The 23872-nt window shown below is 37.9% G+C and overlaps 1 protein-coding gene across 1 annotated transcript; it reads right to left on the reverse strand.

Moving 5' to 3' along the window:
- Positions 1-3844: 3844 nt before the first annotated feature.
- FAM149A (family with sequence similarity 149, member A) lies at positions 3845-23872 on the reverse strand. The gene is made up of 13 exons (XM_008591390.1): positions 23769-23872; positions 23336-23477; positions 20954-21096; positions 19107-19232; positions 18190-18360; positions 16917-17107; positions 15954-16108; positions 11871-11974; positions 11174-11383; positions 8502-8622; positions 7149-7277; positions 6987-7065; positions 3845-4117 (listed from the first exon to the last, which is right to left on the reverse strand). Exons 3-13 carry the CDS (start codon positions 21037-21039, stop codon positions 4044-4046), a joined length of 1446 nt encoding a protein of 481 aa, XP_008589612.1. The 5' UTR covers positions 21040-21096; positions 23336-23477; positions 23769-23872; the 3' UTR covers positions 3845-4043.

Here is a 23872-nt window from a genome sequence, read left to right on the forward strand (position 1 = left end):
GTAAATGTCAACACTATCTTTCCAAGTGTTAAATCAAAAGCCTTGGAGTTATTCATGAGCCTTTCTGTAGCCACACTCCACATCTAACCCAAAAGGAAATCCTATCAGCTCAAATTTCAAAACACATCCAAAGTCCCGTGACTTCTCCTCAGCCTACCCACTACCATTTAATCCTAAACATGATCATCTCTTGTCAGATTATATCACTCTAATCTCAACACCCTAGCGGCTTATTTCAGATTACTTACAATTTCCCACAGTGCCAAAAAAAGGATCTTAATCCCTCAGCTCCTGTTACCCACTGATCTCATCTCCTATATTTCACCTGCTTGCTAATTCCATTCCATGCCTACCGGCCTCTTTGCTGTTCTCTAAGCATTCCGGGTATGCTTCTGCTTTAGGCATCAGTAGAGTTTGAATGTGTCGTCCCTGCCAAAACTCATGTGGAAATCTGATCCCCAAAGTGACAGTGTTGGAAGCTGTCTGAGTCATGGGGGCGGATCCCTCATGAATGGGTTAATGCTCTCCCTGGAGGGTGAGGGTCCTGAGCAAGATCTCTCTCTATTAGTTCCCATGAGAGCTGGTTAAAAGACCCTGGCACCCTCTCTCTCTCTCGCTTCCTCTTGCCATGTGATCTGCTTGTACCCACCGGTGCCACTTTCCACCGTGAGTAGAAGCACTTGAGGCCCACACCAGATGCAGCTGTCCCAGAATCGTAAGCCAAATAAACCTCTGTTCTTTATAAATTACCCAGTCTCAGGTATTCTGTTATAGCAACACAAAACAGACTAATACAGGAATGCATGTTTTTCCCTCTGTCTAGAATTCTTTTTCCCCAGATATCTGTATGGCTTCTCTCATCTTCTTCGTTTGTTCAAATACCAGCTCTGCAATACAGCCTACCCTGACTACCGTATCCAAAGCTGCAGCTCTTGCCACTCTCTGTCACCTTGTCTTGTTTTGTTTCTTCATAGCACTTATTGCTAAGTGACCTTATATTATGTTTCTATTTAGCTATTTGTAGTCTGTCTCCCCCACTAGAATCTGTTATTTTAGGGGAGAGACTTTCTCTTGTTTAGTCCAATGCTTACAGCAAAATCTTAAAAAAAGAAAGTAATAAATATTTGATAAAATAATAAATCTATGTTGATTACCATGTAGGAATGTCATCTTCTGAAACAAAGATTACATTGATATATTCAGAAATGAGGTAAAACTTTCACAGATATACATGGATATATATTTGAATTCACTGGGAAAAGTCTGCCATGTATTATAAATAAATGAACGAATACCTGTGTCAGAAACTGCACAGTAGAGAGGTATTTGCATAATCATATACAAATTGGGAATCTAAAGATGCTTTTATAAATGTAATAAATTTTTGAAAATTCTTTCAAGACTTTTATATTTTATTGAAAATTAAAGAATTAAAAATCCCAAACAATGGTCTGTAGTCATAGGAAAACAATGGCAATAAAAATATAATTCCCAAATGATTTACATCATAAAAATGTACCTTTTAATTCATATTGAAATTCTATCCTAGTTCAGAATAACATTGATATGGATACTTCCTTTTAAATTAAATTTACAAAACCTAGCAGTTTTCTTGTGGTATTTTACATTTTCTTTGATTACTTCAAAAAATTTCTTCATTCCTTCTTTAGTTTTAAATAAATTAACAGACATTTTAATTAATCTAGTCACTAACCTGAATTTAAAAATTGATCTCAGAAGTAATCCAGTTTGCCTTTTTCTATTTATTAACAGAGAAATTCTAAGATAAGACTTATTTCTCAAGCGTAGATTATTGTTAAAACACTGTCTAATTTTTACTTAATTAGTTTAAAAAGCACCATCCTTGATATAAGCATTATTCACTAACCTCTAACTCTCATTTAACCTACAAATAAAACATTATCTTTACCACAGGTATATGTGTGCTATAAGAAGTTAATTTTTAAAATCAATGACAGAGCCAAGTCCATATATAATCTCTAAAATGGTCTTTTATCTTTATCTTCCAAAGTGCATAGAAGATAGGATTCAAGATGGTTCTATTTTTTAAAGTATTTTTTACCAATATATATAAATAATAGATTCTTATTGGCAAACTTCTGAAGCCAAACAAGGTAAAACTACCATAAAACAGAAATATATATATCTAGTGGTTCTGTAAGAAAAAAATAATTTACCTGGGATGACCCCCACCCCCACCCCCGGCCCATGTTAGTTTAGGCTGTGTATCAGCTCTTTTCCCTTTTAAGAAGCTTGGGCCGAATAGGGAAGGAGTTGGATGGTTCCAGGAAATTGATATAAAATAGCCTGAACAGTTCTGAAAGAACAGGATGGATAGCTTTTTTAGCAGTAATTATTGACCAGAGAGCATCTAAAGAGGGACCCTATGAACAGGGTCCCCATGACTCACATGTCTAGAACTTCCTCAAGTTTGAGAACTGTTAAATTAAGACTGATCTTTTCTCTTGAAAGTTTCCATAGCTAATGTTTAAGAGCAGTTTAGAAAATTCTCAAAATGCTTTGGTCTGCTTTGTGTGGGAAACTAAGCACTAAGCATTAGTGCTGTCCCTAGAGTTACAGAGCTGGTGCCACCCAAGAGAGGGACAGACAGAGTGATCATCCTTGTTCTATTGCCCAGCACGTTCCCTTGCTATAGAAGATGGAGTAGAGAAAACAGAGGAGAAATTATCAAATGGAGGCAAAGCTTTAGGGTCATTTTTGTTTTGTCACTCTGTAATAAAGGACAACACGAATTTTCGTCTCAGCATACGTTTTTAATTTCCAGACATGTATAAGCAAACAATGATTCCCTCTCCTGACATCCAGAAATATGTCTGAAAATAATTTATGATACAGTTACACAATATATGTGTGTGTCGGTATAAAGTTTCACTTTGGATTAATGAACATCAGTTTGATAAAATATAATTATCTGATTAAAAAAAAGAAATTATGCTGATTTGAGATGAGAGAATATCAAAATGAGTCTAAGGACTTAAATCCATAAAGAAAAACAGTAGAGGCAGAAGACAAAAGAAAAATAAACCTTGAGCCTTGCTTCCAGTTGATAATTTCTCGTTTACATTCTCTACTCCATTTTCTGTAGCAATGTCAGATAGACATACATGCTCTGAAGACATGTCCTGAAGGTAAAGCAGGACAAAAGGACAGAGAAGAGAGCTGCTGGCTTTAGACAGGGGTGGGGAAGGCTATATTGCAGAGGTGACATTAGGGCAAAGACCAGACGGTGATGACATAGGAGGATGCTGCTGCAAATCCTTCCAGGCCAATGGCTGAACAGAACACTTCAGTTGTAAACAGTAAAAATAAAAGTATATGCAACAAATCTTATGCTTATATTCAGCTTTAAAAAATGGTAAGTGTGGGTACTTTTAAATGGACTGCCTGTATTTGAAAATGAAAGCTATTAAAACAAAATTGTCTTGGGGAAATTAGCCGCTGTCATTTCTCAAAGAGGATCATGATGAAAACACTTTTTTAAAAAAAGTATCAGAAAGTCAGTGTAATGACTAGAGCAATCTGAAGCTTATTCAAACTGGCGTACTGTCTCAAATAATGACTTTACAAGATTTTTTAATAAGGTAGTAGTATCTATTAGTGACTAGGATTTTGATGAAATTATTAATAGAAGGGGATCTAAAAATACGCCAAGATACAAAATTATCAAATGGCATATTCTCAGATAATATCCTAATATTAATTAATACTTATAGTGTGTGTATAATGGATAAAATTATGGATTAGAAACACATACTAGGATCTTCTGAGCAAAGCCTCAGGAATACTTCCAGTAAAGAAGAAATCCGGTGAGTTTGATGTTTATTCTCTTTGCAATGAAAAGTGTTCAAAATTAAGTTATTCGTTTGCATTTCTCTCAGGCAGTCTAACTTCTCAGACTGTCAGATAAATAGTATAATACTTGTTCTTCCATTTTTCAAGTGATAAACGGTGTGCTGAGGCTTTGAATGCTGCAGTAAGTGCCGTAGTTCGGTGAAGTAATATCAAGACGCCACTTGGAATCTCTTTCTTGAAGTCGAAGTTGTCCTCTGAAAAGATTTCGGCAGATATTGTGAACCTGAAACACCAACCAAAAACTAATTTTCATGAAAATGTTAAAAATTCAACCCCTCAAAAAATTATTTTGTACATTCTTTGCAGATGATACTTTCATACTTTTTAAAAAGAAAAATATATATATTTTTAAATATTTTATTTTAATGTCACTTTTGCACAAATCAGGAAAGAGTCATATGCAAAAATTGTCATTTGGGGTCCTGAGAAAAAGGAAGGATGCTCCCCGCAAACCAAGCCTGGGTGTTGGCCATGTGTTCTCCCAGAACTGGTGCATTTGCAAGAACCTTCCACACAGAGGTCGGTCTCTAAGGCCCTGGACACTGAGTACGGAGCTCTGGCAGCTCAACTGTTTCATAGGGGCAGGGCAATGCGGGCTGCTTTGAGATCCTTTCCACTATTGCAGAGACCCCCTCAGCTTCTTCATTATTTTTTTCCTACCACAGAACATATAAAAAGCTGATAAATTAAGCTCCTGATGCTTTTTGACCTGGAAGCAAAGGTAGCAAGGCGGCCACATGCCTGCTTGTGAGAGAAAAAGAAAATAAATTTGGAGAAATACAGTAACATCCCTTATGTACCCTTGCTCATTTCTTTTCTTTTTTTTTTTTTAAAGATGACCAGTAAGGGGATCTTAACCCTTGATTTGGTGTTGTCAGCCCTATGCTCTTCCAAAGTGAGCTAACCAGCCATCCCTATATAGGAATCTGAACCCGTGGCCTTGGTGTTATCAGCACCGCACTCTCCCGAGTGAGCCATGGGCCGGCCCATCCTTGCTCATTTCTATAGAACTAAGAAAGGCCTCTGACCATCAGTGATAATAGTAGTCTCAAAGTTATTCATAATAGACCAAGCCCAGCAACAACCCAGCCTCTGCTGGAAGCCCCCGGCTCCTGAGCTGGGGTGGGGGCTACCTTGGGCCTTGGCCTTGCAACCAAGCCAGGAAGGAGCCGGCCCTGGGCCAGCCCCGACCCCCATCCCTCTTCCCTTCCCCTTTCCCCTCCGACCCCCCATCTGCAACAACATCTTAGAATATAAAGTAATAACAATAATTTAAAAATAGATAAATTTCTTAAAAAGTTATTCATAATTAAACATGCTGACTTAGTATTTGGTAAAAGATTTAGGGCATGTATTTAAATACTGCATGTACTCACTCATATGTGAGAGCTAAGCAAGAAAGAAAGAAGGAAAGAAAGACCACAGCAGTGTGTTGGACTTGCAGAGGGAGAGAACATTCCTTGGGCTACAGAGCAGAGTCGGGGGGAAAGGACAAGGGGGAGGGAGGTTGGGGATAATTGGGTGGGGGACACAGGGTACAAATGCAATTTGTGGTAATGGGTATGCTGCCAGTATGAATCTGGCCCTCACATCATGGGCACGAGGGGTGACAATCAGCTATGTATCTCGTGAATATTCATAACCAATAAAAATAAAATAAAATAAATCAATAAATTAAAAATAAAATAAAATAAAACAAATGCAGAGCCCTGTTCTCTGTCCTGCTTTGGTGTGCCCGAATGACCTATGAGACACCTCCACTTGGCACTCCGCTGCGGTCAACATCTCCAAACCAGAATTCATCAAAATTCCTCAAATTCCCTCTTTCTGCACCACCAACTGCTGGCCATCCACAGGATCGTATTTGTCAGCCTTAGCTCCTTTCTCTCTCAAATCTCACAGAAGTTTTAAAGGGCTAAAGAACTCCTGACATCATTATACTATAGAACTATAGAAGGGCTGATGTAAATCTGTCATACAATGCCTAAACTTTACTAAACATATTTTTAGAATTATAATATATTAAAAAATTCCCTTAAAACAGTAAATATTCTTGACATTTTAGATTATCTATAACAGAAATGGTTCATAATTTTTCAGCAATGTATGCCTGGCATCTAGCTAGGCCCTTTTCATAGATTTTCCAATAATTATTTTATTTACCCAGCTTGTTATAAAAGAAGAAACTTAGGCCTAGAGAGATTGGGATGCTCCTAAGACTGCACAGTCAGGATAGAAACCCAACATTAGATTCTAGAACAGCATACCTCATGAAGATGTATGCCGCCTCCTTGAAAAAAAAATGTTGGTAATACTTTTGAAAATCAAAACATCACTAGCCTATATTCAAACTAAAATTTTATTCTTCAAATAGCATAGTAGGCTGACATTATGTATTTATCTGTAAAACTCTGTTATAAAATAATTAGCAAATTTGTATTAATTTTCTCAGGCATTTTATCATTAAATCTTCAAAGAGACTCTAATATTAGGGTTTCATTTGGAAGAAAAGCATGAAAATTATAGCAGAGAGATACAGTGACGTCTAAGACAGAATTTTCTTTTCTTTTCTTTTTTTAATGAGAGTGAGTTCCTCAGTTAATTAAGAGCATTTGGACATTTTCCCTTTTCCGACCTAATAGCAGGTAAGTGCTTGTCTGTGCAAGTTTGCTCTTGGATAGAGATTTCTAAGGTCAGGCCATAGACCACAGACGCTTGCTATTTCTTCCTACAAGACCAAAATAATTTTATCAAGGTAGAGAATCTTAAAATCTTAATTTCACTTGGGCCGGCCCGGTGGTGCACTGGATAGTGCGCTGCTTGGGAAGCGCGGCGGCGCTCCCGCCTGAGGGTTCGGATCCCACATACAGACCGGTTCCCGCTCACTGGCTGAGCGAGGTGCGGGAGCAACACCGAGGGTTGCGATCCCGTTGCCGGTCCCCGGTCCGGTACGGGGGCAACACTGAGGGTTGCAATCCATTGCTGGACACGGAAAAAGACAAAAAAAAAAAAAAAAAAAATCTTAATTTCACTTTCTGAAACTTGAAATCTCACAAAGTACATGATTTTATTGGTATGTGGAGAAGGCTGACCTGTCAAAATACTTTGACCTGTCCACGTATGACCAGTAAATTCCATTGGCACCAATGAGCCTTTTCGAGGCGTATCCGACTGTCAGAAAGAAAATAAAATGAGATGAGTTTTATTTTTTCACATATTTTTAAAATCAAAGTTATGGTTAACGGCGAACCTACCTGGAATGTATGGGTTGTGCTGGGCCTTGACAACTGTTCCAGGGTAACAGTTCTTTCTTGAAGAGGCGACCTTTCTATACTGTCAGGCACTGCACTTAACACGCGGTTTTGTGGATGTCTTCCTCTGTACTAAATGATGAATAATACATTCTTGTTTAAAATAAACACAACCATTAAAAAGACAAAAGAAAATCTATATATGCCTCAATCATTCACTCATTTATTCATTCAATCCTTATTTGAAAACTTTTATTTAGATATTGCTAAGTATAAGATCTACTAAGGATAACTATATAAATATATTTTACTTATATCATTGCATTATTAAACACGCTGAAATGATAGTGCCCTATTAAGTGAATAAGGATCAAGACATTAACCACATAACATTGTTAATATTAAATTATAATAGAAATGTAATTCTGCATTTGTGAAGCCAGACTTTTTTATGTGATGTTTGCCTTTTATTATTTAATCCTAAAGTTAAAAATTAAAGCTTTGCAACTCTTGCCTTTGGGGAATGGTTTCTATTGCTGCGCTCAATGTGGCAAAAAGAATGCAAGAGAAAACCTTGCTGTGGTTGGTTGTTTTTCTCTCTAAGCCTTCATCTTCCTACAACTGGGGTCCTTCTGTGTTTTGTAAAACAGACACAAGTTACTTGTATCAGAGTAAAGTGAGGGGTAATTGTGAATTCGGGAGAGACCTGATAATACATGCTACCAGCAGCGTGACATCCCCGACCTTTTGGGGTTGCATGCCTGAGTGGAGTCTGAGTGAAGAGGATATTGCCTCTACTTTGAAATAAATAGGGCAAAAGTTGGCTGTAAAAATGAGACCTGATAAAAATAATGAGGGTAAAAAGTTAATGAGCTCTTAGTTTATGCCAGGCATTATTTAAAATATATGAGTTCATTTAATCCTTATAACAATTCTTTGAAGTAAAAATCGTTCTTCCTCTTTTACGAAGGAGAAAACTAAGGCTCAGGGAGATTAAAGTAACTTGTACCAAATCATATAGAAAGTGTGTGTGGCAGGATATGAACACACATCTCCCCGTCTCCTGACCCGATCTTCATACTCTTTTATTCACTTCACCATCCTGACCATCTGGACTTTCTGATTTAGTTCAAGCCATGTTTTTATTTCACAAAATGATGAATTAACCCTCTCACCCCCTGTAAATTCTCACAAGTCATTTACTTTCTGAAAGTGGATTATGAAGACATTTTGAATATAGAAATCAGATCATTCTCTTACATTACCGATTTCACTTGGAAGTGCCAAGATTATTTTTGTTTGTTTTCCAACACACTATCTAAATAGTGCACTTAAATATAATGAAATCTGTCTTACAGAAACAGGGCGGGATCCAGGAACTGCAGAGTTTTGCTCCCTGGTCTCTGAGCCTATTGGGGGTAGCCTGCTCCGTGAGGTTTGAACTGGTGGAGGAGACATGTGGTCTATTCCAGTTTGCCTGTAAACATGACGACATGTTACTGAGCACCCAGGTGCAGAGACGGGGGGACAGATGCTACCATGAAGCTCCCAACCTGAGCTATTAATAACAATCTGCCTATGCTATCTACCATAAGTGAATCAATGTACAGTATATGCATGTATTGAAGCAACACACTGGACCATATACATATGTAAAAATAAATGTAAAACAAAACAAAACGAAAATGAAAACAATGTTCAAGTGGGCTGAGTTTCAGGAAGATAAATATGAGCATAATGGTAGGGAGCTACTCTAACCAGGTGTTGATATTCCAAAATTAATTACCTGCTTTTTGCCCAATAACAGACATTCTAGAAATTCATAGTACCCAAAGTTTAGAAGCTGCAGGGAAAGAGACAACTTTTTGTATTGCAAGTGGGGCTATAAATTGGTATAATCGTCCTGGGAAGCACTTTGACCTTAAAAATATCTATAACCTTTGATCTGGTAGTTTTCCTTCGAGGACTACAGCACTAGGAAACAATTTAATGACATCCTTATTAAGATTGATATATAATGATGCTAACTGCACAGTATCATAATGAAAATACAGAAAAAAATGAAAAGTTTCTTTAATAGGGCAATACTTAATAAATTATCATATACCCACATGATTATTTTGTAGTCATTAAAATCTTGCTCTCAAAAAATTTGATAACATGGAAAATATAAATGATATAATTTTTTAAGGAAAAAAATTATATGAAAAAGTGCTACATCATACAATAGTAAGATCATCTAGGGTTAGAAAAAAGGCAATGGAAAACAAATATAATCCTAGACAAAATTGATAGGAAACTTACCAACAGTTATCATTCCTATATTTACGTGATGGGCATATAGGAGATCTTTGATTTCTTCTCATATTTTTGCTATTGTCCTATTGTTCCAAGGTGAAATTATAGTACTATGACAATTAGGGGGGAAATGATATTTCAATAAAAATTAAAGAAACAGCATGAACAAAATCATGGAAGTAAGAGGATGCATAGCTGGTGTGTTTGTGAGTCAGACAGATGATGAGGCTGACCAGAATCAAGGTGGGTGAGAAGAAGTCATGGGAAATAAGTGTGCATAACCAAAGAGTGTGAAATCTCTCTCAATGGGGCAAAAAGTGGTCCCTCAGGGGCAAAAAATTGTACTCATGTATAAAGCACAGCTATACATATAGATGTATGGTCTGTCTGTGGTACCGAAATTCTATGGGTGGGAGAGCAATTAGGAAAAATAGTCTAAAAGGGTTCCTTAGTGTGGCAATCATGAAAAAAAAAAGCTGAAAACATTGGTCTACAGAGAGGCAGGGGTCAAAGATGGAGGAAATGTACAATTGAAGGCACCTGAATTTATTTCAATAGGAAATAGAAATGGTTTTTGATGAAAGTGGTGGTGGAGCCCAGGTAGGCTGGGAGAAAGAGGAGAGAGCCTGTCACATGCCAGTGATGTGGGCATGGGGTGAATAAGGCATGCTAGGGGGCCACACTTAGAATGAAGCGGGTAGAGATGTCGTGAATTAACAGCACAGACCCGAATACAGCTGTAAGTAGCAGTCCTGACTTGTAAAAGAAACACTGACCTATCAAAAAGCCACGTGGTGTTATGAATGCATCTTGAAAGAGTCCTATTATGAGTAAGAGTTGGCAGCTGCTCAGTCCTCCAAGTCCTGCAGGGGGACCTGTGCTCAGTCCCTCTATTAACTCCCTCCCTTGCTGTGGAAAGCCTGCAGCATGGTGGTCCAGGGGGTGGATACCAGAGCCAGAAAGCATGGTGGGTGCGCCCAGCTCTGTCCTCTGGTGCGATGATATTTGGCAAATTATTCAACTTCTTTCAGCCTCTGTTTCTACATCTTAGATTTGGAATAATATGAGCACCAACTCAAAAATTTGTGGTGGGGGAATAATAAGATAAAGTGTAATCCATTGACCTGGTGTTGGTAACAAAGAAAGCAGTCAATAAACACTAGCTGTTACTGCCTGACACTTAAGTTGGCCGGAAAGCTCCTTCAGAATTCTATGGTAAAGGAAGAGACAACTTCCTAAGTAGGCAATGATTTGATGTTAGTCCCTAAGGCCAAAGCTTTTCTGAAACTCCCACATAGAGTGAAACACCTCCTTAAAGATAAATAAAAACTGATAGGTACCTTTCCCTTTTACTTTTACAGCATTTTTATATACATTATCGTATTTAAACCTCCCCATAAAAGAGTGTTATGTAATTTGAAAGCATTAATTAATTATAATTTTTTCAGCAGAGGCCAGAAATCCATCCACGATCAACCCACCATCACTGTTTCATTTCACTGAGCTGCCTGTGCTACAGGTACACTGACTGACCTTATATTCTAGGATAAGCTAAGTGTATTACTGGAACAAAATCAATGTTAAATACTCAAAATTAGTGAACTTATTAGGAAGGTGTCTACATAAAATTTGATAGAGGATGCTTTGTCCAGAATAATTTATAAACCCTAATTGACAAGTGTCTCTGACGTATGTGACCTTTAGTTTATCATGAGAGAAACAAGACTTACAGTTTTGTTCCCCTAAGAACTTCATCACTATACACATTGGGGGTCTTTATTCTCTGTGAATCTGAAGTAAGAGAAGGCAGCCTCCTATATACTGGTGTTTTCTTTGCAGGAGTCTGTAATCCGTGATTATCTGAGATTCGTCCCAGTCGGTGCTGTGCAGAGGAAACAGCACCGGACCCTACACCCAATGATTTGTCTTCTCGTTCATTCCTGGGGGAGAGAAATCCAGTTGGTTACTCAGGTGCAAGTGCTGTGGGAACAGGGAACACATATATTTGTGTCTTGCTAGGTACTGTCCAGAGCAGTGGCTGGCACATAGAACTTACTCCGAAGTGTTTGCTGAATGAATGGAGAGGCTATCATTTCTATTTCAATTTCAATGAAGAACCATCCAAAAGAAAAAAGATTTAAATTTCCCATTGTTTGTAGTCAAATAGCAAAGTCCACAAGATTAAGAATTCATAGCTACATTCCTCTTTTCTCATCTCTCCCAACCCAATATATAATAGTAATTATTTTCTGGTTGATGTTAGCATAATCTGTGTTTACTTTTAAACACTGACTACATTTCCCCTAGAAAGTGCTCAGGCACATCTGGATTAAATGAGATCTTTATTATTTTATGTCCTCTGTAGTCTTTAGTGTTCATGTGTTTCTAGCACAGGGAAAAGGCTGAGTAATTATTTCTTATACATACTGTGATTTATCTGCAAAATATGTAGGTCTCTGCTGAAGTGGTTTTGCTTGAATTGTCATTACACCATTCAAATTACTACAAAAATTGTTGGAGAAGCGATGAATCTGAGAAAAGTAAAAAAAAAAAAAAATTAAATTATCCATTGCCATTGCAGTTACTGATGCTTGTCAGGAATCAGCAGGAAACAAATGGCACTCTTAAACTGACTAATTTGGAGAAAAGTTAATAAAGGAACTATATTTTATAAAGATGTGAGAAGAGAAATTAACCAGAAATCATGTAAATCTCCAAGGCTCATAACAATGGAGACACATTATACCACACCCAGGTCCGCAGCAGCAGGAAGTAGGAAAGAGGTTCCAGGCACCTGGAGAGAGCAGAGAAATGACACCAACCCATGTGATGTGGCAGTAGGCCAAAGGGAAACAACCAGGCTTCATTCTCCTCCCATGCTCTGAGCTCCCAGAAGTTGGAGGGCTAGGGATTCCTTTGATATATAGTGGTCTCCCTTATCCACGGGGGATGTGTTCCAAGACCCCCAGCGGATGTTCAAAACCACGGATAGTACCGAACCCTATATACACTATGTTTTTACCTGTACATAGATATCTATGATAAAGTTTAATTTATAAATTAGGCACAGTACTCTTGCACTTTGGGACCATTATGAAGTAAAATAAGAATTATTTGAACTCAAGCACTGGGATACCATGACACTCAACCCAATGATCAAGATGACTACTAAGTGACAATGAGCAGGAATGTACACAGTGTGGATCTGCTGGACAGAAGGATGATTCACATCGCTGGCCAGATGGAGTGGGATGGTGTCGAGCTCTTTTACCTGCCCGTAATCCTGCCAACTGGGCCAATTGTCGAGCTAGGGATGGATTTGGTGCTCACAGACCCCTCAAGCCCATTGTCCAGACTGGGTCACAAACCCTTCACCTACCAGGCTGGGTCTGCAGACCTCTCACATGCCAGGCTGGGTCACCAGACCCGTCACATGCAGGTCTATGAGCTAGGTAACCAGCAAACAGGTCCTTGGATGCTATAGGTTGGAGAGGATGGCCATGTAGGGCAGATACCCAAGGCAGACACCAGCCAAGTTGCGGCCCCGTGCATGCACACTAACTCCACCCACCCACACACAATTTGCTTACAAAGAATGCGCCGCATCATCCCCCAACCAGATGGGCAGGCAAGGGAGCCTGATTAAATTATTCTATTTTCCCAACAGATAGCATGAGATTTCATCACACTATGCAGAACAGCGTGCCATTTAAAACTTACTAATTGCTTTTTTATGGAATTTTCCACTAAATATTTTTGGACTGCCAAAAGTGAAACCTCAGATAAGGGGGGACTACTGTAGTCAATGTGTATCAACCTCTCGGGCACTACAGGGTGAAGAAGGTGGAGAGAGGATCTGGAGAAGTGAAGAAAAGGTATCACAGCTCCTAACTGGTCTGCTTGCCCTGGACTTCTCCCATCCTATCCATCACACTTGCCAGAATTCTCTTTCCAGCAGCGGCATAATAGCCTGGGGAAAAACCCAAGCATAAGATCTCAAAGGCTTAAATCTGAATCCCAGTTCTAACTGCTTCCTGGTTGATGACCTTGGAAAGATTACTTTGTTCTTGGAGCTTTAATATCTTCATCTTTAAGTTGAGAAATAATGATATCCACTTCATAGAGCTATTGTGAGAATTAAATTAGATGACATTTGTGAAAGCATAAAGTAAGGATTAAATAATTATTAATTCCCTCTTCAGTCCCACAATATGACCAACTAGGAGTTAAAATAATGTTTAGATTCACGTGAGTATGATTTCTGACTAGAATTCTATTGTAGTTCCAGAATAGATATGGCAACCACAATCACATTTTCCCCATATTGAATATAAATATAAAGAAATGTTAGAGGAATAAATTAAGATCTATTATCATTACCGCTAGAATGCTTTGACCACTTCAAAATAAGCTCTATTATTATTAAACTTTGCTGTCCATTCATTTCCTTTTAACATTTATCCAAATGAAGTAGTTATAAAAGCAACAAAATAGCTTTAAAAAACTCCTTATTTTTAAAATTTCCCTATTTCTCAGGTCAATTTATTTTGCCTAATATTTAAAGGTTCTTTTCTATATTGTTATCATCAACTGTTCATTTTTATAAGATTCATGCTGCCCAATAAACAAAGTGAGAAATATTGTATTGAACCTATCAGAGCAGTTTAAAGAGACCAAAAATGTAGGCAGTTAGCAATTTCAAAAGTTTCTTTCAAACAGAAAAAACAAATGAGACTTATTATAAAGCCCTTACACTAGAGAGTAAAACAAAATTATTCGATATTCAGTTTTACCCACTGCTCCCTGAACCACACACCCTGGTTTAGGCCTGTGTTCTTTTCATCTTATGAAGATACTTGTTTATTTGCTCCTATGCTGGGTGCGTATTTTTGCCTCTTCCTTGAATATCATCCCTTTTCTTTTTCAGCTTAACAATCTTACCTATCCATTAGGGTTTAGTTCATTCTTACCCTACTTTGTGAAAGGTATGATATTTTTCCTCTGAACCCCACAGCATTTATGATCTAAAGCACACCTAATTACAAAATATATAATATAATATATAATTAGAATCTAATTGTAATAATAAAAGCTAAGTTATTGAATGCCTACTCTATGCCAAACACTGTGGTAAATGTTTTATCCTTTCTCACAGCTTCCTATCTCATAGATCCCAGAGATAATAATATTGAGATTTTGAGAGAAAGGGACTGATTTGAGATCATGGAGCTAATAAGTAGTGATGTCAGGCTCCAAATTTATAGTCTATATACAAAGCTCAAACTCTCATTCACTCTACTATCAACTATATGGCCTCTCCTTGTGTGTGTGTGTGTGTGTGTGTGTGTTTGTGTTTGTGTGTGTGTGCACATAGTATTCTTTTGCACAGCTTGACTCCCCCCAACTAAATTGGAAATTAAATGCAGCTAAAGACCAGGAATCCTGTCTTACCCTTTTTCTCTGCTCCCCCACACAAGATGGGCTGTGTGAAACATAAAATTCAAACTCCTTAGCACCACTGAAGACCTCCCATAAACAAGTCTGTTTCCAGCCTCATCTGCTACTAGATCTTTGGATAAGGATGCAATTCAAGAAAAATTTATTGAATGCTTAGTATAGGCCAGATTCTGTGTCAGGAGCTCTCACATATTTCTATGATTTTTTCTCACAACAATCCCGTGGACACCATATTATTATCCTCATTGTACAGATAAGGAAACTAAAGTTTAGAAAAGTTAACGTGTCCAAAATAATACTCCTCATAGGCCTCTTGGTTCCAAATTCCCTTTTCTTTCCAATATGCCCTGCTGTTGCCAGGATCCTGTTCTCTGAACCCTCCGTACAATCACTGTTCCCCAAACCCACCCCATCTTTCATCCATCCATGCCTTTGCTCAGCCTGAAATGGCCCACTCAGAATACTCATCCACAAAAGACCCACTCATTTCTTCATGTTTCTGCCCCAATTTCACTCCAATGCAAAAGATAAATCCTCATCCTCTAATCAGGACAAATCATTCTCTCCTTGATTCTCCTGTGACACTTTTTTTATATGTATCTCACAGCATGTATTTGCATCTGACCTTGTGTTATAATTTTTGTTTCACTAGGTCAAAGACCATATTTTATTCATCTGTATATCTCTTTGAAACACCTAATATAGTACACTTAATACAAACTCAATAAATGTTGAATGAACCCAATGTAAACTCCTTGATTCTTTTATTACTTCAGTGGAAGGAGATCTTTTATAATTTTCAAATGTTAGGAGGAAAGCATTTTTTCCTCCCAAAATATAAAAAACAGCTCCACATCTTGAAGTATCTAAGTGTCCTACTCCATTAAAAAATTCTATTAAGCTTTATGAAATAATCATACTATGTTTTAGTTTTACTGACAAACAGACCCAAGTATCTTGATAATAGAATTTAATAGAGTGGCACTCTTGACAAGCTGAGGCGAGAGATATAAAGACTGATAGAATGAGAGAGAACAGTGTAAAAGCATCTACCTGGAGTGGATTAAGATGAGAAGCCAGGGAAATGCTGCGAATCTCAGAACTTCTGGACAGGGGAACACTTGATACATCAGTGTGAACACGGGAAATGAGTGTACGTGGAGATCTATTTTCAGCCACTTCCTGTTTTTCCTTCTGCTTTTTTCCTTCTGTATCAACAAAAAAAATCAATATTACAAGAAACATCAGATTATCTAATACATATACTTAAAATTCATTCTTCAAAGAGCATATTTATTTTTGAGTTACCATGGGTCTATGCTATGGCCACTGGTAAGGGAACATTTTTACTGTGGAGAGCACAGACCTGCGTGGAACAATTGGCTAATGTGACTTTCATTTTAGTGGTATGCAGAAAAACAGAGATTATACAGTGGGGCAATAAAGAGTCTTAGTATTTTATAAAAGCCCAACTAATCCCTTTGGGCTAGAAAAAGAGCAAAAGAACAGTATTTAAATTAACATGATTATTGCCTTATTGTACAAACTGATTACATAAAACTAGTTATTAATGTCTACTACTGATATTTCTATGATATGTCTCTGCTCAATTTTAAGTAGTTTAGAGAACATTTTGTAAGTATAAATGAAGACAAATGATTATTAAATTGGCTATGTTTACATTGTACTTTGCAAATAATGTCACCAACAATTAATAACAAATATCCCATTATTAGAAATTAATTGGGTATGGTTTTTACAATTTAAAAAGTGACTTCTAGCTTCTTTCTGGAGTATTTCTGTATTTTTCCCAGAGTGCATATACATTATTTTTATGACTCAAAAAGCAATCACGTCCTTTCTGGCGTGATGAGAGCTCCCGTGTGAAGAAGGCAGGAGGCCCACTTCTCACCCCAGCCACCTTCCAGGCATGGCCCAGCTGGGCTGGGGAGCACACAGCTGAGGAACAGGGGTCTTGTTTTTCTTTTCGTGAGACCAAATTCTACAAATAAGTACCTGTGGGTGTAGTTTCCCAGTGTTTTCTAATCAGTTCTTCCAACATTTCTACCACGTTTGTCCAGACGTTATCGAATACTTCGGCTGCCACAGCATCTTTGATGCAGTCATGAGGGGAGATGGGAGGAAGTCCGTGCTTCTGCCACTTCCTACCACGGTGAGCTGGTTTTCCTTCAAGACACTCGTCATCGCTAAGGATAAAAACCCATGCTAATGACTAAAAGCATCAATGGCTAAAGTTACCATAATTCTATCTACCTATCATGCATGTACATACATTTATACATATGTTAATAGACATTATTTTTAAAACACATTGTTTTTTGTAAAATATACCCAATTTTTTGTCAGTTATATTTCAATAAAGCTGGGGAAGAAAACAAACAACTAATTCTGAGTTTCACTGATCTGCTAAATTGTCTTTTTCTAGTCTCTGTTTCGTTTATTTTGTCTCTGATCTTTGTTATTTTTTCCCTTCTACTAACTTTTTCTCATTCCTTTGGGTATAAAGTTAGGTTGTTTATTTGAGATCTTTCTTCTCGATGGAGGCCTTTATTGCTATAAACTTCCCTCTTCGAACTGCTTTTGCTGTGTCCCGTAAGTTTTGCTACGTTGTGTTTCCATTTTCATTTGTCCCCAGATATTTTTGATTTCCCTTTTGATTACTTCTTTGACCTACTGGCTGTTGAGAGTATGTTGTTTAATTTCTACCTACTTCTGAATTTTTCAGTTTTCTTCCTGTTATTGATTTCTAGTTTCATACCACTGTGGCCAGAAAAGATGCTTGCTATAATTTCAATCTTCTTAAATTTGTTAATATTTATTTTAGCATACTAATATTTTTGAATGTACCAATTTTTAATCACAATGTAAATTTTTATCATACCGTATTTGTAGCTTTTGGTTAAGACAAAATAAGCATTTAGTGCAGAGCTTCCCCTTTGCCTTTCTGGGCAATGGGTACAGGACAGCTGATGTGGCCATGAGGCCACTAGGAGCCCTGTCCATTTTCACAGGCACGCTGAGTACAGTTCTTGTTTTCTGTCTGTGCCGTGTTGTCATGAATAAACAGAAGCAGTGCTCTAGAATATACACTTCCTGCTAGGAACCTAAAAACTTTGGGGAATACATTCTCTCAAAAGATTACAAATCTTTTGGATGAGTAAAAAATACTCAGATTCTGAGTCTCTCTCATTTAGCAATGAGCATATAGTAAAAATAAATGTCGAATAAATTATACTATGAAGTTGAAATCATATAAAATTCTATTTACTCCTCTTTTCTGTCAAAAGCGAAATACTCTTCAATCTTTCCATCCATTTCATAAACCTCTTCTTCCAAGGATGGACATGCCATTAGGTCAGCAAGGTCTGTGCCATCAGGGCCTGGCGGGGCAGAGGCTGAGAGTGCTGCCGGGACTATATGAGAGCCAGAGATGCACAACCTATGGGAAAAAGCAGATTCTTCATGGGAGTTTGTAGCACATCAGGAATACAATTTTTGCATGATCATGGTGAATCTTTAAATTACTTATAAAGTACATAATCCCAAATAAAAAATCCTTTAATATTACATTTGACAAAGCTCATATCCTTAAAAACATTTTAACACAGGCATCGTTAAAAATTTTAAGGGTTTCTTAAAAGCCTAAATTATTCTATGAGTCTGTATCCTCTTTGCTATAATGAATGGATGTCACGGCACGGTGACATCAAACACAGTATGTTTGAATGGCATAAAGAAATTTATCAAAATGTATTAGTGAGCAAAGGAAAAAAGGATGGAGCTTTACTTCTTCTGCTGCTACTGCCTTAAGGCTTAGGATTCATTGCAATGAGGTGTTTTTTGATTCTGAATGTAGCCCATCTTTCACTGTGCCTTTGGAGCAAAAGTTGAAGTTAACTTCTGTGTGTGTGTGTGTGTGTGTGTGTATGTGTGTGTGTGTATGCTCCATATATATTTTACGTATGTACATATATATATACATACTCACACACATATACACATATATACACACATCATCAACTTAGAATCAGGGCATCTTGCAAAAAAAATTCTCTGTACCCACCCTCCATTAAAATCTAAACTTGCATATTTGGTGGAGCCAAGGCTCATGAATAAGATAAACAAAAAAAGTATAACTAAAACACAGTTAAATATACTTTTTGAAAGTGACTTTTCCAAACATACTCTCTGATGTGGCTGCTGCATTCACAGGTGTCAGGTAAGGGTTTGTGTACAGCAGAACTAGGCACACTACCCTGGAAATGCTGAAACCCTTCATCGGCTGGCAGGATGAGCTGTCTTCCTAGAACTCTGCAAGGTAAACAAAATAAGAAGCTACTGATATTGTTGATCAGACAAGGGAAACATGTTCTGTGATTTTAACAGTAGGCTACAATAATGATTTTGAAGGTATGCGTATGACACGATAAGGTGCCAACTGGTAAATCAGAAGCATCCTGATGTCACAGAAAAAGCACAGTCTTTGAGAGGGTGGGATGGACTGTTCTCCCCCCTGACAAGAGTCTCGAGGTAACATTCTCAGGCTAAGCCACTGATATCATTGGTTAGTTTGTTTTTCATATGCAAGATAGAATAATGACCATTACCTTGTAGGACTGATTAGTGGCTTTGAGATAATGTATGCCAGACTCAGGCGTCTAAGGCAATGCTGGGCACTTGGAAACTCTCTCCATATGTTAACTAACATACACAAACTTCTGAAGATCTCCCGTATACCCTTGGCTTATGTACCTTGTGATCTTTTCTTACTCCCCCCTCCCTCCTTTGTTTTTTATCTTAACTACTGGAAAATAATGGTGACAGGAACAAGTCTGAGCTTCTGACTTTTTGATAAGCGCACCATCCCCAGAAAAATAAACATCAACAATGAATATCTGGTGGATATATCATACTCTGTAAGGCATGGGGCTTATGAAGGACTGAAAAGAAAAAAAAAACAGCCTACTTAGTCAAGATTTTTTTTAAATTACCTAGTTGAGATAACCAGAAAATTCATTCACATTTACATGAGTGCTTTAATTTATTTTACTCAAATATAGAGAAACTTCAGATAACTGAAATGGACTTCTCCATAAGTAGTTTGGCTGAGTGACTTTTATGGATCAAATGTGTCCCCCCAAAATTCAGGTACTGAAAACTTGACCCCCACTGTAACAGTGTTAAGAGGATGGGAAATCTTATCACGGCAATTGAAAGGTGTGGCCCTTAAGAGGTGATTAGATAGTGAGGACTGTGCCCTCATGAATGGAGTGACCCATTCATAGAGTAATGCGCATGGTTCTGATGGCCGTAAAAGGAGATCAAGTGAGCAGGTTAGCTCTGTTCTGCTCAGCCCACTCTCGCCATGTGATATGGTGTGTCACTTAGAAGGCCCTCACCAGATGCACCCCTGGACCATAGACTTCCCAGCCTCTAAAACTGTAAGAAATAAATTTCATTTCTTTATAAATTACCCAGTTTCAGGTATTCTTTCATAAGCAACAGAAACGGACTTATATAATGATTGAAGGAAAAAAAGTTTTCCTTTATACCCAATCTATATTCTCCATCTTTGATATAAAATTAATAAATGCTCCTCCCCACATAAGAAATGGTGGTGGAAAGGAAAGATGCATCTGTCCAGTCATTCGGCAAGTAATTACTCTGCCCACCCGTCACCCCCAGCGTCATTCTCAGGGATGAAGGACAGACACATGCTGCTCACATACTAGTGAGCGTGAAGGTGAAAGCTTATTTCTGCCATTCTTGTATTTGTTACGTATGTAATGCTTTTCTGAAGATGAGTTGGATTTGCTTCTCACACATTAAAAGGCACTTGAGCACTGAAATGTCTCAATATTTCCTCAGACACCATAACAAAGGATGTGATTTCTCAGTAAGGGACTGCCTTCTGGATACATACTATGACTGGGCAAGTACTTTCAGCCAGAATGTCTTGACTGAATGAAGCCATGCCGGGAGGGGTAGTTCAAAAATCCATCCCAGAGAATTTCTGTGAACAATGTCCCTACCTCAGGTGGAGGGATCTTCCTGCCCACTCACTGCATTCAGCCTGCAGATTCTGGGTCTGAGGGCTTACTTTCCCTTCAAATAACATTTCGTCCACCTCCCAGAACAACTGCTGCACCTTCTGTGCACTGGCTTTGTCAAATTCCTAAAACAGAAATGCACACTTAGTTACCACACTAAAAGTTGTAGAAATATGGGCTTCACAATCAATGACACATAAATTTAAAGAAACTTATTATATAAGAGGGAGTATAACATGATAAAAAGCATGTGGGCTTTGCAGTCAGACATACCAGTGCTCCAATTTTTACTTTTCTGATAAATGACTTCTCATTCTGACCCTCAGATTCAAGTGAAAAATAGAGATAATTCCTACCACACGAGTTTTGAGACTTTACATAGATACAGATGTAGGTACAGGTATACATATTGACATAGAAGTAAATACAGATACACAGATATACACACACCCACATATCTATGCACAAACACATATACACATATATGTACACAGACATGTCCCTCATATAGTTGTGCTTAACACACCTAAGCACATCTGCAAAATACAAGCTATTTGTTTTCTCCTGTTGATACTACGGAAAATGAAATTACTTTTGTAGAAAGGGCCATTAACCATCTTTTAATCAATGAAGCAAAAAAATAGAAAATCCGTAATTATCCTAAAAAGTGGTTGTTATGGTGAGGCCAGAGATTCCTGTCTGGCCTTAAGAGATTCTTGTACCATGGGTGGAGTGAACTGTGGATGAAAAGACCTTTCAGCCTTCCTACATGGTCTCTGTTGGGAGATAATAGTCCTATAGCTCTCACAGCCAATAAAGAGAACATAAACATTGCTCTAAGTGGGAGAACCGGCACTGCACTGGGTTCCAGAGCAAGAGCCCAGCCATGTTTTCTTCCAGGACTAGTGAATCTGAAATCTAATCCACAACTCAAAGCAACCAAGTGCATATTCAATGTGACATACCTGACCAAAAATGGCCAATTCAGGTTGATTTTTACAGAATGCTATTCAATATTTTCTGTGTAAGTTCTTCTCTCAAATTAATAATAGATCCCTAGATTACAGGTAGTCGACTTATCTCTTTTAAAGTGCAAATAAGAAGAAATCTAATAAAATTTGTCTCTTAAAAGGGAACTGGGTAGCTGGGACATGGGAGTTTACTTTCATTTCTTTGTCTTTTGCATTTTGTTGCCATTGTAAATATTTCCTATCAAAAAGTAAATTTTTTAAAAAATTAAAGTGAAAAGCAACTATAGGGTCTGGAGTATTTTAAATTCTATAACTGGAAGTCATAAGAATCTCCCTGGCAATTCTATGAAAATTTGTAGCAAAAGAATCCCAGAATTTGGACAGTAATGAAGCAATGGCTCTCAGCCTTCTTCCCACAGGCATGTTCATGAGGAAAAAGGGTGTGGGAGGTTATGGCAGTGGGTGGGCATGAGGGTGGGGAACAGGGGACAGTTGATGATAAATGAGGAAGTCACACATTGTTTGAAAAAGTACCCTGAGCAATTCTGAGCTGACTCTTCCAGAATCCCCTCCCACGACTCTTTCACTTCCTACTCCTTTGGGAATCACTGCTGTATACAAGGAAGTAAATTCAGATGTGCTGTGAGAGTGGAGACCTGCTTTTAAAGATATCAAAGAAAAACAGAATACAAACGAGGAAGTAAGTAGAACACCCAAGGCACTATAGTGCAGGCCCTTCTGTAGCCAGATGGGCTTCACAAAAGGCCGTGTCCCAGGATTCTTGGGGACACTTGAGGGGATAGAGAGGCAGGAGGCTGTTGAGCCAGCAGAATTCTCAACAACAGCCAGAGCTGTAGACTAAAAGTTCACCCAGCTGAGAATCCCACTCTCACAAAGAACAAAAGTCGGTTAACAGCTTCCACTAGGGGTGGAAGGTGAGACTAAAATATCTGACTGAGACTATTGAGGGGGGAATTCTGTAATCATGGTGATGTTTTACAATTCACACTTTCCAAAGTTTTTCTCTTATTCAAGCTCCCAGTTGTCAGGGTTTGTCTTGAATTTCCAGCCACAGATACCAAACAAGAAGTCACATATAACATACTGCGGATGGGGGTGGGGGTGAGGGAGAGATGTGGGAGGGTGGAAAAAACAAAATTATCAACAGTTAAGACTCTGGGCTATGAGATTATGGGTAACCGTTATTTTTCTCTATATTTAGGTATTCTGATATTTTTACATGTAACATGTAAATCCTTTTATATGTATGCATACGGATGTATGTAAATAGGTAATGAGTTTATAATTAGTAAAAAGATTTTATGAACATAAGAAAGCAATTCTTCATTATAAATTATAACCACAGGATTATCCAAAATATTCTGAGACATACATCATCTCTCCAAGAATATATTGAGCTCCTCTCTGTAGACAAACCAGTGGTAGAACTCTGTGTAGTAGAACCAGACCAAGAGTTGTGGGCCTCCCTGGGCGTGTGGCTTCCGCTGGATGAAAATGATGACGGAGGAGATTCACTGCAGGAATGAACATAAGCGACAGAAATAACATTTACTTAGGAAGACGTTGTACTGGTCAGTAGCTTTACTTCTCTGAGCCTACTTCCTCTTTCTTTCATGAAATATATTTGTTAATTTCACGGTACATTAAGGTAAAACTATTTTTGCAGTATAACATTTTCCCTAGGTTCAAAATAAAATTGCATCTTACTTTTAGAAATTCATGGCCAATCACTGATTTTGTTTCTCATATTTGTTATGGGCATTTTTTCATTTTTAATCAGAAGCATTTAACAGGTTAATTCTTACCAGGTATATTTATCAATGGCTTTCTGCACATTTCTTGTAAAATGCGTAGGTAAAGGATCTTTGCTTTTCACAACAAAACTGTTCTTTCTGGATCCTTCTGACAG

This window comes from Galeopterus variegatus, unplaced genomic scaffold, assembly GCF_000696425.1.
Source record: "Galeopterus variegatus unplaced genomic scaffold, G_variegatus-3.0.2 Scaffold6892, whole genome shotgun sequence".
Lineage (NCBI taxonomy): Eukaryota > Metazoa > Chordata > Mammalia > Dermoptera > Cynocephalidae > Galeopterus > Galeopterus variegatus.